This window comes from Sinocyclocheilus rhinocerous, unplaced genomic scaffold, assembly GCF_001515625.1.
Source record: "Sinocyclocheilus rhinocerous isolate Xijiao unplaced genomic scaffold, SAMN03320098_v1.1 scaffold558, whole genome shotgun sequence".
Taxonomy (NCBI): domain Eukaryota; kingdom Metazoa; phylum Chordata; class Actinopteri; order Cypriniformes; family Cyprinidae; genus Sinocyclocheilus; species Sinocyclocheilus rhinocerous.
Window position 1 is genome coordinate 1,097,393 of NW_015634502.1, and position 14,002 is coordinate 1,111,394.

At 36.2% G+C, this 14,002-nt stretch overlaps 1 protein-coding gene across 1 annotated transcript in view; it reads left to right on the forward strand.

Moving 5' to 3' along the window:
• The window catches only part of nphp4 (nephronophthisis 4), a 163,441-nt gene that overhangs the window by 55,508 nt on the left and 93,931 nt on the right, over positions 1–14,002 (forward strand). The window contains exon 7 of the mRNA XM_016559763.1: positions 11,413–11,606. Within this exon, the coding sequence (XP_016415249.1) occupies positions 11,413–11,606 (194 nt within the window). The remainder of the gene's footprint in view (positions 1–11,412; positions 11,607–14,002) is intronic.

A 14,002-nucleotide genomic window follows, 5' to 3' on the forward strand; every position in this document is an offset into this window, starting at 1 on the left:
TTTGCAAAACTTTTACATTTATACTCTTTTATCAGTCGATAATCCACTATGTTTTTTGATGACCAGATGACCTTTAGCAGGGTGAATCTGTCATCTGTGATTGGCAAACAGCTTTAGGAAAAAACTTTCTGGAGGATGGGATGGAGGCAATGGTGACAGAAAACAAAAAGAGAATTGGGGGAGGGAATATTCATCAAAATCTGTGCACTCTCATTGCCTGACGTCACTTCTCTGCAGTTCTGAGGTGTTAATTCACTCGTGATAGCAGTTGACAGCAGGCTCTAATTGGCCCTCATGTGGTGGTTGACCTTTAGAGAGTGTGACTCTCAATGCATTGTCATCAGGATATTGTTGACACTCTAAACACATCTCACTCTGTGAAAGATGCATGAAACCCCCAACCCTCAGAGGTGTATTATATCTGGGCAGGTACAAGAAAAAGGAAATAAAGGGGATTGTCTAGATCTTTATTTTCAGGCCTGCCTAAAAAAACCCTATACCAACACAAGCACAGAGAAACCAAACGATCCTAGTCGCAACAGAAGAAGCTGCATACACAAAATCGATCTAACATCTTTGACACTGTTGTCCAAGGATTGGATTCTAGGTATGATTTTTTAAAATGAAATATCCAACTGATTTTTCCCAATTTGCTATTTTCATTCATTCCTTCATACAACCTTGCACGATTATATCCGTTTAATTTCATATGGAGCATTGATTAAACTTTGATTTAGCTTGTTGCCTAGATGTTTCAAAAATACTTCTTTTCACTTTTTACTTTCAGAGCTGCACAGATTTTTTAAAAATTAGATATGAATGACATGCAAAGATGGTCTAAAAGAACACAATAAGCCTAAATTGAATCTGTCTGAAAAGAGATTCTAAACAAAGCGCAGCACTCAATAAATGGCTATTGTGGTCTTAGATTTTATCATTGCATTACTGCTGATGTTTGATTACTGTTTTCAGTGTTCAGAGAATAAAATATGAAAAGACCTGTTACCATAGTGCTTCACCATTTATACATTTTCAATTTAGGACACTACTTTGTACATTGCTGCCCCACCTAAACACTTTCTCACACTCACAACTCCTGAATTATTGACCTTTTGTATAAAAGAGCCTTTTCCATGTCGAGGGAAGTTGGCGTCAGCTGAATCTACCCGTCTAGTATTATCTGGCTATGGCTAATCAATTTCTGAGCCACTGGGAAACTTTTGGGTGCTTTTTTTGACTGGCTTTCGACTGAAGGTTTGAGCTATTTTCTCACGTTGTTGCGTGAGAATTTTGTGTTTGTCAACTGCGTTTGTATATTTTGTGTACATCTGTGCATTTGTGTGTTTTGTTGATGTTCTTTTAGCAGAGGGCAGTGATTAGCATCATCAATGAGAGGTGTTTGTCAGCTGCAACAATTGAAAGCTGTGTGTATGTGTGAGAGAGAGGCTGAGTGGGCGGATGTGGATAACATGCTAATGATACTGCTGTTACACTTCCTGCATGACTCATCGCAGTGTGATCCAGCACACTCTCTCAGTGTGGTTACACACACACTCACAATCTCTTTTAAAGCCTGAGATATGATATATAACTGCATTCATTCTGCTCTTTCTGGAGGCGTGCTGGGATGCTCATAAGCGGGTTTATCACAGACTGTATGTTCCTTCTGAAATGCTACTAAACTTTTAGATGCACAGTGAAATAACTTCTGAGCACTTAGCTGTGGTGTAAACTATACTAAATGCTAATCAAAATTCGTAATAATTTGAAAACACTGTTAAATGTAATCTTTAGCAAATCTCAAAATGAATATCTATTTATACTAGTGGTCAACGGGTATATTGCTAAGTGTGATTATTATTATTATCAGCATTGGCTGATAAGTTTTTCAGTTTGGCCAGTAAGTGTTGTGAGTGGGACTTTTATTTTGACAGCCAGTGCCTGTAAAACCATGTGAATTTGATGTGGACAGTGTCACTAGACCAGTGTTTCCCAACCTTTTTTTAGTCGTGGCACCCTTTGGAAATTTTAACAAACTTGTGGCACCCTACAAAATTAATTTTGTCACAATATTTGAATTTCTAACTTCGATATGATAATTTGAAAAGTATAGATATTCGGTACAACAGGGAAGAACTGCAGAATATAATGTCATACAGATATTTTTAATATTATAAAACATTTTTGTCAATCAATGGTGGCAATCAGTAGGCTAATTTCTAAGAGACCAATTTATATGACAGATTATAATGTAGGCTTTTATTCATATGTAAACATTGCGAGATAGTTATAATGGTAATTAAACAAAGTTTTGATTTTACAGCTGGGTAATTTTGTTGCAGTAGCACGAGATAGCTTGATTTAAAACTTTGAAGTGAATAAAAAATGACAAGGAGGCTAAGCAGTTAATAATAAAATAAGAACAAATAAAGAAATTACTAAGGATAGCACAAATAAAAAAATAACGATAGGCCTACAAATGAAATAAATTGCTTTTTAGTTTTTCAGGTAGGTCTAACACACAATATCTAACAGTTGGGTTAAGATATTTAAAAACATTTTTTTTTTTTGACCAATTATCCAAATAATGTTTATTCCTAGAAAGCTATTATTATCAGAACACACGAGCATAACATAACGATTAGCAGATCAATGAATGAGAGGGCAGCGTTACCAGAGTTGCCCATATACCACACCATGTTACAGCACAGTAGGGCTATTGCAGACAGAAACAATACTGTACTACGTCGATGTTTCCTGTCGGCTCAATTTTTGAGTGGACTTTGCTGTTCCGATTCGCATGAACGGTATACGAGTGGAGCGACTGAGCGGAGCGCACACGCATAGAGTGGGATAATACGCAGAGCGTCACACCACGTGAAAGTGAATCCTGAGCGGTGAAACCCGGTTGGGAAACACTGCACTAGACACACACAAGTGAGCAAGTTTAAATCCTTGATTTCAAACTGATGCTGCATTATATCCAGTTTATCTCTGTCATATTCACTGTGTACTGTATTTAAAATTAACACTACCTGGTCCTTGAGAAAATAGTCCACACAGATATACCAGATGTTGGTTAAAGTGTTTAACTCCCTCCCTCCTGGTACTTTCATAGGGGCTTCAGCATTAACAAAGAATCCATGTGCCTCTCTGCCGTAAGCAATGTTCTTCTCAATGCTCTCATTTGCTGGATTTCATGGATTTCAACATCATTCATTCTGTGTCGTGCTGTGTTTCTAACACTCTCTTACAGTTTTCCCAGGGTGTCTGATGGAGAGCTACTTTAGTGGGATAATGTGTTATATGTAATATGTGACTTATTAACACCCTGATACTGATTTCAAGCAATCTCTGTGGCATAGATGCACATTTTAATTCCTGTGACAAACTTCAGAAAAAATTGGGGAAGAAGTGTTCACATTTGTATTCATGATTCCAGTCACTGTTTTTTCATGTAAAGTCTACAACAAGTATTATTTATCAAGTATTTAGAGATAACCATCTGAAATCTGAGACATCAGAATGTTTTGATATATGAAAATAAAAATAAAACAACCTCCAACCTAGCAACCCACAAAGCATCGTGCTAAAACACATCTTAGCAATTGTATAGCAATGCTCTGGCAGCTACCTGCAAGTTTTGCAAGTTATGCACGGCCACAGTATTCAGGTCTTCATGAGTATGCATCATTTTAAACTATTAATTTCTTCCAGTGTAAAACATTTAGTGGAAATCATTACTTTGCACCTTTAAGGTTTAATAGTAATTGTCTTTTGGTTCTTTAGGCATTCACACATCATTTTAGTTATGTCACTGATTATACCCTGGATACTTTTCTTTTTACTCCCAGCTCTTTGGCAAGTCATTTGTCAATAAATCCCAATACATTTTATTGTAAATTTGATGAAAGCCATTAAATGTCTATTATGTGGGTAGAGCCGCAGTGCAGATTCAAATTAATATAAGGAAGCTCGTCTTTGTTCTCTGACTTACCCTTGACTCTGAGTTCTTTCGACTACATTGCCATCTTGCAGAAGTCAATAGCTTAGTCAGACCCTTTTATAATTTTCAAAGAACCGAGGACTTGCTGACCAAAGAACTCTTTTGTGCCTGAGTTATGTAAATTGTTCATGCTCCCCTGCAACTCTGTAAGTATAGTTTCCTGCCACAGTAATGTAATTGATTATTGATTAGAGAAACTAATGCCTTCGTCACTATGATATATACATTTTGACGTCCACATATTTTTTAATTAAATTAAATTTTGTTTAAGATTCTTTATATTTGTCATTATCTATACAAAATTATTTATTCATTTAAAATTAATTTAAGTGATAGCCCAGTTAATTTGTTTTTGTTTTTGTTTATATAGTCATGTTTTTTTAAAGTATAATTATTTAATTAATTTGCATGATTAAAATTGGTCACTCCTCAACGGACAAAACAATGATGCTTCTTCCCATGATAATCGGCCCACTGGTATTAAATAAATGCTGATTGCACTCTGCAGTTATGCCACCCCTGAAATAACACACTCTGTATTTATTTCATTTGCTCACTACAAAGAAATAACCTTCAGAAACCAATTTTATATTTCAGGGGAAAAAAACCCTCTTCAGTTCTTGAGTCTGAATGGGACGATGACACTCACCCCTCCAGAGCTTGTCTCTTCTTGCTGCTATTATTCCTGTATTTGGTTTAAATGACCTTCCCAATCACTTGCCTGAACCAGACTATTCAACACACAGCAGTTTCTGTAAAATCAATTTGCTGGCCCGCATTTCATCTTCTATACCTCTTGTTAGTGGAATTGTTAGTGCTTTTGTTCATATTTGTGACAGCTGATCATGAGTATTGTCAAAGTGAATGTACTACTTGCGAAAGTCCTACTTTTTTTGTATTTGAATGGCCTTTGTAGCGACCTTTATTTAAAAAAAAAAATTATTACAGTATCAAGAAATCTGAGAAGAGTCGCTTGTCATTTTACACCATGACATTGTGATCCAACCCACACATCCATGAGTTAAATAAGTGATATTCTTTTAGAAAGCATTGAAGTCTTTCATGAAGATTCAAACGCAGCTGTTTCTATTTTTAAGTCCTCTGTTCTGATTCCACCGTCAAAAACATCAAAGACATTTTGGTTTGAGGCTGAATTTGCTGCTTGTGATGCCAATGGGAACGCGTCTATTCCCTGCAAACTAAAATCCAAAAAGAAATAAATACAGAACTCTGGGAGCGAGGGGACTTAACCAGCTCTCTTTTTTGCATGTCTACTTGATCTTCCTAACTGAAATGCCTTCGTGTGCGACAACCACATAAACAGATGCAAAATATTTTTTTTTCCCCTTTTACTTTGACATTGAGTCTCAGAATAAACTTTTGCTCGTTCCATATAAGCCTCTCATCTTTTGTGCATTTTGTTCAAGTCAAAGTAATATTCCTCCATCCTTGTCGCCGGCCTTGTCTGTTAAAGGACTTGTTGTCACGCCTCTGGGCTAGATGATGCGTGACCCGCGAACTCCAGAAATTTCACAGATGAGAAACAGAGGCCAATGAGAGAGGATAAGCTTTGTCATTACTGTGAGATACACTGCGCTGCATTCATCACTCAGAAAAGATTCTCCTCCCTCGCTTTCCTTCTCTCTCTCACTCAGTCACTCTCTTTGCTCTGTGAAGCTGGAAATGGGGTATGATTTAACTTCAGGCCATTTCATTGTTCCCTTTAAGCTTCTTAGCTCTAAAATATTCATATTTTGGGCACAGGAAGCAAAATCTGTGACGGCACAGAGAGCAGACAAGAAGGTGAGTGAGAGGAAAAAAAGAACAAGAGTATGAAACAGAAATAAGATATTTCTGTAGCAGATGTGTTTAGATAAGCTGCAGACAGGCTCGTTTTCCATGCTTATCTCTTTTGCTTTATCTTTCTCTGCTTTTCTGTCTCTTTCCTGGCTTTCTGTCCATCAGTCACGTCTTATTAAAGAAATAGTTCACCCAAAAATGAAGATACTGTCATCATTTACTCATGTCGATCCAAATATCATGTCGATCTCATGTCGATCCAACTTTCCATATAATGGATGTGAATGAGGATTGACCTTTTCAAGCTTGGGAAAGTATCATAAAAGTGATCCATAAAACTTCTAAACAGATTCCAGGGCTCTACGTTTACTTTTCTTTTGGCTAAACTTAAAAAATTTAGGAGCACTTTCAAAATTTTAGGAGCACCTTTTTTTTTAAAACTCCTCGGGCTCGTTTTTTTGTTTGATGCGGCGCGTTAAAAACTGGCCGACCAATGAGATTGGCGCTTTTGTTCACGTGCCTGGAGCTGCTGAAGTTACAGTAAAAGCCAGCAGGTGGCGGCAAGTCCACTGATTTATCACTGAATCATTCATTCAATTGAGTCATTCGAACGGATTAATTCAGGAATGAAGCAAGTGACTGTCTTTATGAATGGGTAATCATGAATCACTGACTCACTAGATTCGTTTAAAAACGCCCGTTCATTCATAAACGAAACACCGCTGTGTCGCAAATGCGACTGAAATGGTCGTACTGTAGAGCCCTGGATTCACATTTTTCACTGAAAATCTTGACATCAGCCCCAGCTCTTCTTGTTGCGTTCCAGAGAAGTAGTTAGAATTACATGTAGGAATTGGAATTACATGTAGTTGAGCAAATAAAAAAAAAAAAGTTATAAAGTCTGTAACGCAGTGCACTCTGCCTGTTTGTGTTTTAAAGTGGAACTTTAGTGGATTCAAAGCATACTGCACTAATTATACATCATTATATTGTTATGAACTTGTTGCAGTGAGCTGGTGTGTATGCTGCTTCTGACACATACGTCGCTTGTGTCATTCTCTAGGGAGTTAATTGGCAGTGATATACATACACAATCACACACAAAGCTCATTTGATTGGATTTAAGCCATGGTGACATATAATTGTCTCATCACTGTGTGGTTAGAGGCTCAGCTTCTTGCTTGCTAATTTAGTTTTCAAATGGAAAGTAGTGACACAGATAACAAAGTATTTATTAAGACAAATGAAACTCTAATCAGAAAAATTGCATAAAGAGAAAAGTACACCTCCTACTGGACTCTAAATTTGCTGCAAGTATAATAAATAACAGTTTTTTATGTAACTTTTTCGAATATACATTATTTATATTATGGTAATATTATACACTACCGTTCCAAAGTTGTTGTTGTTGTTAACAAAGGTTGTTGTGTTTTTTTAAAAGAAATTAATACTTTTACACATTAAATTGGTCAAATGTGACATCAAAAGTGAAGATTTTACATTATTACAAAAAAAAATATTGTTCTATTCATGAAAGAATCATGAAAAAATGAATCTCTGTTTTCTACAAAAATGTTAAGCTGCACGGCTGTTTTCAACATTAGTAATTAGTAGTTCAACATCACTAATAATAAGAAATTTTAGCATGATCTCTGGATTGTATGACACTGAAAAGTGAAGTAATGACTGCTGAAAATTCAGCTTTGCCATCACAGGAATATTTTACATTTTAAAATATATAAAACAGAAAACTAATATTTTTTCATTGTAATAATATTTCACAATATTTCAGTTTTTACTGTGTTTTTATTTATTTATTTATTTTTCAAATAAATGCAGCCTTGGTGAGCATAAGAGCATTTTTTAAAAAAACATTAAAAATCTAACCCGACCTCAAACTTGGCACTAGCACAACAAATATTCTTTCTCATACCAGTATTGGTCAATCAAAAATGTTTTGTGAACAAATTGAGAAAAATGTGAGATTTATGAAATTTGTGTGTTGAGTTCACAGACGGTTCACAGTAATATTATTGTTATATAATAATTAGTTTTTACTTCTGGTTAGATGCTAACTGTGTTTCATTAACTCTATATTTGCATGATTACAATGACATTAATATAACCATAATCTGGAGGGGAGGAGGCAATATATTCCATGACCTGAAGTTTTAATCCCTGTGTTCCTCAAAGCGGGACTGTTAATTCCTATACATAAATGTGTGCTGTCTGTCCTGCAGAGCCTTTAAGCTGCCCACCGACCTTTCGCAGTCACGTAATTAAACGCTGCGCAGGACTGCACCACCTGAGGGCTTTGTGTTACATGTATTTGCTGAAAACAGGCACATTGCTACGTGATTTAATTACTTAATTATCTCTCTCGACTGAGAACACTTTTGTTCGTGAAAACAGGCATAGCCATTTCCATTGTTAAATAACTGCTGAATATAGAGTCTCTAGAGTACTGTGCCTCTCTCTGCTTGTTGCACTACAGCGTTTCACAATATTCTTCCAGATAATTGGACCTCAGATTTGTCATGACGTCCACAGGTGACTTGAGACTGTTGACCAAATATAAAGTCTTAGAGGCAGCGAAAATGGGTGTACCTCACAGGGCCACAACTAAAGACAAGTCAGAAAAGTTGTTATCTGCTTTTCAATGACCAGTCCCTAAATTTTGTACATAGTGGTGCCTTGGTGCCATATCAACACATTTCTTATTATTATCAATGTTTAAAACACTTGTGCAACTTAATATTTTTGTGGAAGCTGTGATACATTTTTTTCATGACGTTTTTAGATAGTTCAAAGGAACAGCATTTATTTGAATTTTTTATAACAATGTAAAAGTATTTGCTGTCACTTTTGATCAATTTGATGCATCCTTGCTATATAAATGTATTAATTTCTTTATAAAAAGTACTGACCTCAAACTTTTTGACGTTTTTGTGTCCATAATGATAAATGCATTACAATTTCATTTGTGAAATAAATTGCATTTGTGAAATTTCATTTGCCATTTAAACACAAAGCTGAGATGGAAACACAAGGTAGAGTTCACCCGAAAAAATAAATTCTGTCTTCATTTACCCTAAAGTCATTCTGAACCTGTTTGATTCTCTTTGTATAATAATCAGTGAATAACGACTTAAACTGCAGTGTCTTTCTCACACGGACCTATTGTACGGCTTTAGAAAACTATATTTTTGTAGATTGACTGCTTCTGGTCACCATTCAGTATATTTTATGCGAAAAGAGCAGCTTGAACATACTGCTAAACTTCTCCTTTTGTGTTTCACGGAAGAGAGCAAGTCATACTGTTTTGATCCAACATGAAGGTGAGTAAATGATGACAGAATGTTCATTTCTGGGTTAACTGTCCCTTTTTATTTTAGTCTAGCTTTGTGTTTAAACTGCAGATGACATTTCACAGAAGAACATTTAGTCTCAATGTATTTGTCACACAAAATCATAAAATGAAATGTACCTCACAAGTCATCATTCACATCTGTATCACTGAACCCATCAGATTCATGGAAATGCACAGATCTGACCTATTAAGCCGTGAACCAGGCACAAAATTGCATTACATCCACTTAAAGGAAGGATTCAGCGATACTCTGGTGGTCACTGCAGTAGCTGGGTAATTCACAGCGTTAAATGGGATACGCGCGGACTGCTTCTTGTAGGCCTGCATATAAAAGACCATACACAATTGATATGCTAATTGGAGGAGCGGTGAGTGGGAGGCCTGAGCAGATAGATGCGACTCTCACCCTGAGGAGAAGTGAGAGAGAAAAGCTGTTAGTCCCATACCTTCTTTTACAGATCCTCTGTAATGCTGCAATTAATAACATCTGACTGCTACTTCCACACCGTCTCAGAGCTGATGCACCTTTGAAACACCAGGTGTCTGCCACACAATGGCAGCAGGCTGTCATTTAATTGATGTGTTATTGTAAACATGTCTGGACACTGACTTACAGAGACAGCTGCTGGACTCGGAGTCGCACCCCTAATACTTAACAACTGGTGACAGTTTTTGGAGACTGGGGTGCAAGTACCTGTGATGGTTTGTTACAGTATGTAATGGGAAGGGATACTGACAACTTGTGTTTCAGACCTTTTCTCATAGTTCCTCTCATAGGTCACACTTTTCAGTACAGTGACCATAGTTCAGAAACTGTTTTTAAAACAGTGTAGCTATATTTTTTAACATGGTACTTTTTCCAACAGGTGTATTATTATTATTATTATTATTAGATAAGGCAATTAAGCACAGCTTTATTCATTTTGGGGAATCTGTTCAGTCAGATGATTCATGTAAATAAACTGGTTCATGAACAGGTGAAAAAAAGATTCAGACATTTTTGTAGTTACATTTTTTTAGGGTAACACTTTACAAGGGTTCCACTTGGTAATATTAGTTAACTATATTAGTTAACATGAACTATTAATGAAAAATACTTCTAAAGCATTTATTAATCTTAGCTGATGTTAATTGCAGTATTTACGAATGCATTATTAAAATCAAAAGTTGTATCATAATATTATTTAATGGACCTGAGTTAACATGAACTAACTAAGAGCAGTTGTATTTTTATTAAGTAACATTAACAAAGATTAATAACTGCTGTAACAAATTTATTGCTCTTTGTTAATGTTAGTTTATGCATTGACCAATGTTAACTAATGGAACGTTATTTTAAAGTGCTACCAGATTTGGTTAAATGTAGATTAAACTAAATAATATGATGTTGTTTGGGAAATTACAGCTTCAAAGAAGCTTCCCCAATACCAAAATTACTCGATTTAAAACACTGTTTAGGCCCTGTGGTGTGTCTAAACGAAAGATAAAGCAAGTTTCCAGCATCCAAAAAATTCACTGAAAGCGAAATGCTGCACAAAATGGCAAATTTATTTAAAATAAAAATGCGAGAATCAGGATTTCGGAACAAAGAGATTTGACATTGGGCGGAGCTACCGCACAACATGAAAAAAATAAAATCCATTCAGCTGACAAATTGTCTTCATTACTGTCACTTTATTACATTTTGTTGTCTCAAAGCATATTGCAACATTGAAAAGACAAGTAAATCTGTGGAAATGAAATGAATCCCAATGTGTTCCTCATGATGTTCTCTGCACTGAGTCGGTCCGTTTCAGTCTCTGTATCTTTTTCCCTGTAAGTTCCACACTCCCTGCTTACCAGAGAAATGCCATTCAGATTCAGTCCCGAGGATAGAACGGATCAAGAGAGCTTACATGCCCCTATCACTTTCCAGCACAGAGCAGTCGTAACTGTGCAGCTTTCAAACACAATCCACATGTTCCATTCCCAGACCTCCTCTGAGGATTAAATGCTAACAGCCCTGCCAAACACACTCCACTCTATGGCAAAACATACATGGAATTCCTCTCACGTGTCTGTGTGCACAAACACATTGTAGGGATTTCTAGTACATGAACGGACACTGCTATGCCCCTATCAGCCATCATGAGGTTTGCTAATCACCCCAGCACATGTGTTCCTGTAGTTATGCATAAATGTCTGTTGATCAGAACGGCTTTTGAATTTCCTATCACGTGTGTGTTTTCCTGATCAGAACAGGGGTGTGGATGGACGCTCGGTTGTGGTGCAGGAGCGCAGGCTGCTGGTTGGGGTCCATAACGGCTGGGGTTGGGTGGAGAAGCCTCATGCGTTGGTGCTGGAACGTGAGGCCGGAGAGAGCGGAGCGGCCAGAGCTCGTGGAGCCAGTGCAGGCAGCAGCTTCAGGCAGACCTCTACGGACAAACTCAGGTGGATAATTGGCCCATCTGGCCTACTAATTTACTTTAATTCTGAGAAATATTGCCATACTTCCATGGACCTCACTTCCAGTTGCATCCACTTTTATTGAAATTCTTTTACCAAATATCCTGGGTCTTTAATTGTCTATTTTTCTTTTCAGCTGCATTCAACTTCAATGGTCATAATTCTCATACTACTGACTATAAAGAGATCATTGATTGATCTGTGTCTCCTCGACTGTACTGGATGTTCTGAAAATCTAATACAATTATTTCACACCTGTATTTTTTTTTTTTTTGGAAAAACAAAGACATTTTGAAGAATGTTCATGCTGATCTTGAAATGCAGGTGCTGTCAGGCTCCAAAACTGACATAAATCAACATAAAAGTGGTTAACGCAAGTTTTCTAAAGCCATACAATAGCTTTGTTTGAGGAACAGATACTGTCACTTTTAATCCATTTAATGCCTTCTTGCTGAGAAGAAAAAAAAAAGTTAAATTTCAGTATATTCCACACATTTTATTAAGCTTTTTATTCATAACACTTTAAATATAGTGCACAAGTCATATGGATTACTGTTATGCTTATTCCTTTTTAGAAACATAGCAGCTTTGAGGTTTTTCAAAACATCTTATTTTGTATTCCAGCATTTTTGTTGAGCTCAGAAGTTTCATTTTTGGGTGAATTATTTCTTTAATATAAACACTCTATTGTCTCTCCATGGCTTCCTCCAGTTTAATGCTCCATCTGTCCTGTTTCAGTGACTTTAACTCTCAAAGCCACACTGGTTGTCCTCCCTAGTGCTTACCCAGCAGAGATCACCTTGTCCTCTCCTCACCTCGTTGGTTTTTGTCCCAGTTTCATCTCTTTTTCAACACAGTCCTTATCAAATATGGATTTTTAGGGTGATTTACACACTTTCTCACTGGATGTTAAATATTTTAAAAGCATCTTTTCCAGAAAGTATTAAAAACGGTTCAGCTTCTTAAATTAAGGTTTCTCGTGTCTGCACTCTTCATTTAATTAAAATGCTGATAAGCTGTCGCTGTACAGCACAAACGAGAAATGAGGGTTTGATTGTTGATGTCTGCTTCACTCCATCTGCTGTGAAAAAATAAGCCCCGCCCCACTCCCGCCACAGGGTCACTGCCATATGAGACCGTTCATGTGCGGTGAGAGAAAGAGGTCTATAATTACCCAATGAGAGAAATTAGGTGTCTGAGAGAGTGGAGCATCACATTCTGCCCTTTTAGAAGAGAGAGAAATTGGGTGTAATTATGGAGACATTAGCACTAAAAACTTTAGCTGCACGTTCTCTCAACAACACTGCTGTGATGACGGCAGCGAATGTGTCTATGAGAGTGTGTGAAAACCTGTCAAGAATGATGCAAATGATCTGATGCCAACCTGCCAGTTCCTAGATGAGATTTTGGCATGAAACCCGTGCCTGGAATTTCAACACCTTGTAGTAACACTGTCTGAAAAAAACTTTTTTGAGTCCTGTTTTAATTTATAACTTTTTTCTTTGTCTTCCTGTATGGAAAAAGTGATGTAAACTTCGTTTTGAAGTTTTAATATTTTCTTGTACTGTGCTGTGCTCATCTAAGATGCTGTGTACTTTTTCTCTGTAGTCTGTACCTGCTTATGTAATAATCTGCAATCATTTTTAAATGCTTTTTTGAGATTCAGAATCGGACTATAAGGACTATTATATGATGACTACAGAATGCGTCATAGCAAAAACAAAACAAATAAATGAAATATAAATACAATTTGACCATGTTAGAACGATAATAGTTTCATTCTAATGTTGCACAAGCATTAAACTCAGGACAGAGAAACAAACTTTTTTTTTAGCTTAAAACTGTGTATGGTTCCTGCTAAATTGCTGCTCTTTCTCCTTTAGCTCTGTATGAGTTTGCAAACCCCATTTGTCAAGTTAATGTGGCAGAGCTGTTTTCTTCCTAGACTTTGAATTTCTAGAATTTCTTTTAATTGCATAAAATACCATTTAAAGTTTTGAGTCAGTACCAATTTTTTGAAACAAGTCTCTCATGCTCACTAAAGCTTAATTTGCAATATTTGATAAAAAACTTAAAAACAGTAGTATTGTGAAATATTATTGCAAAATAACTGTTTTCTGTTCCTGTAATTTGAATTTTCAGCAGTCATTACTCTTCAGTCTTCAGTCTCACATGATCCTTCAGAAATCATTCTAATATGCTGATTTGGTGCTCAAGAAATATTTATTTTTGTTATTCTTATTGTATGATGAAAACATGTGCTGCTTAATATTTTTGTTGAAACCCTGATAATAGAAGTATTTACTTTATATAAAAAAATAAATAAATTGACCCTGAACTTTTGATTGTAACTTTTATATATATATATATATATATATATA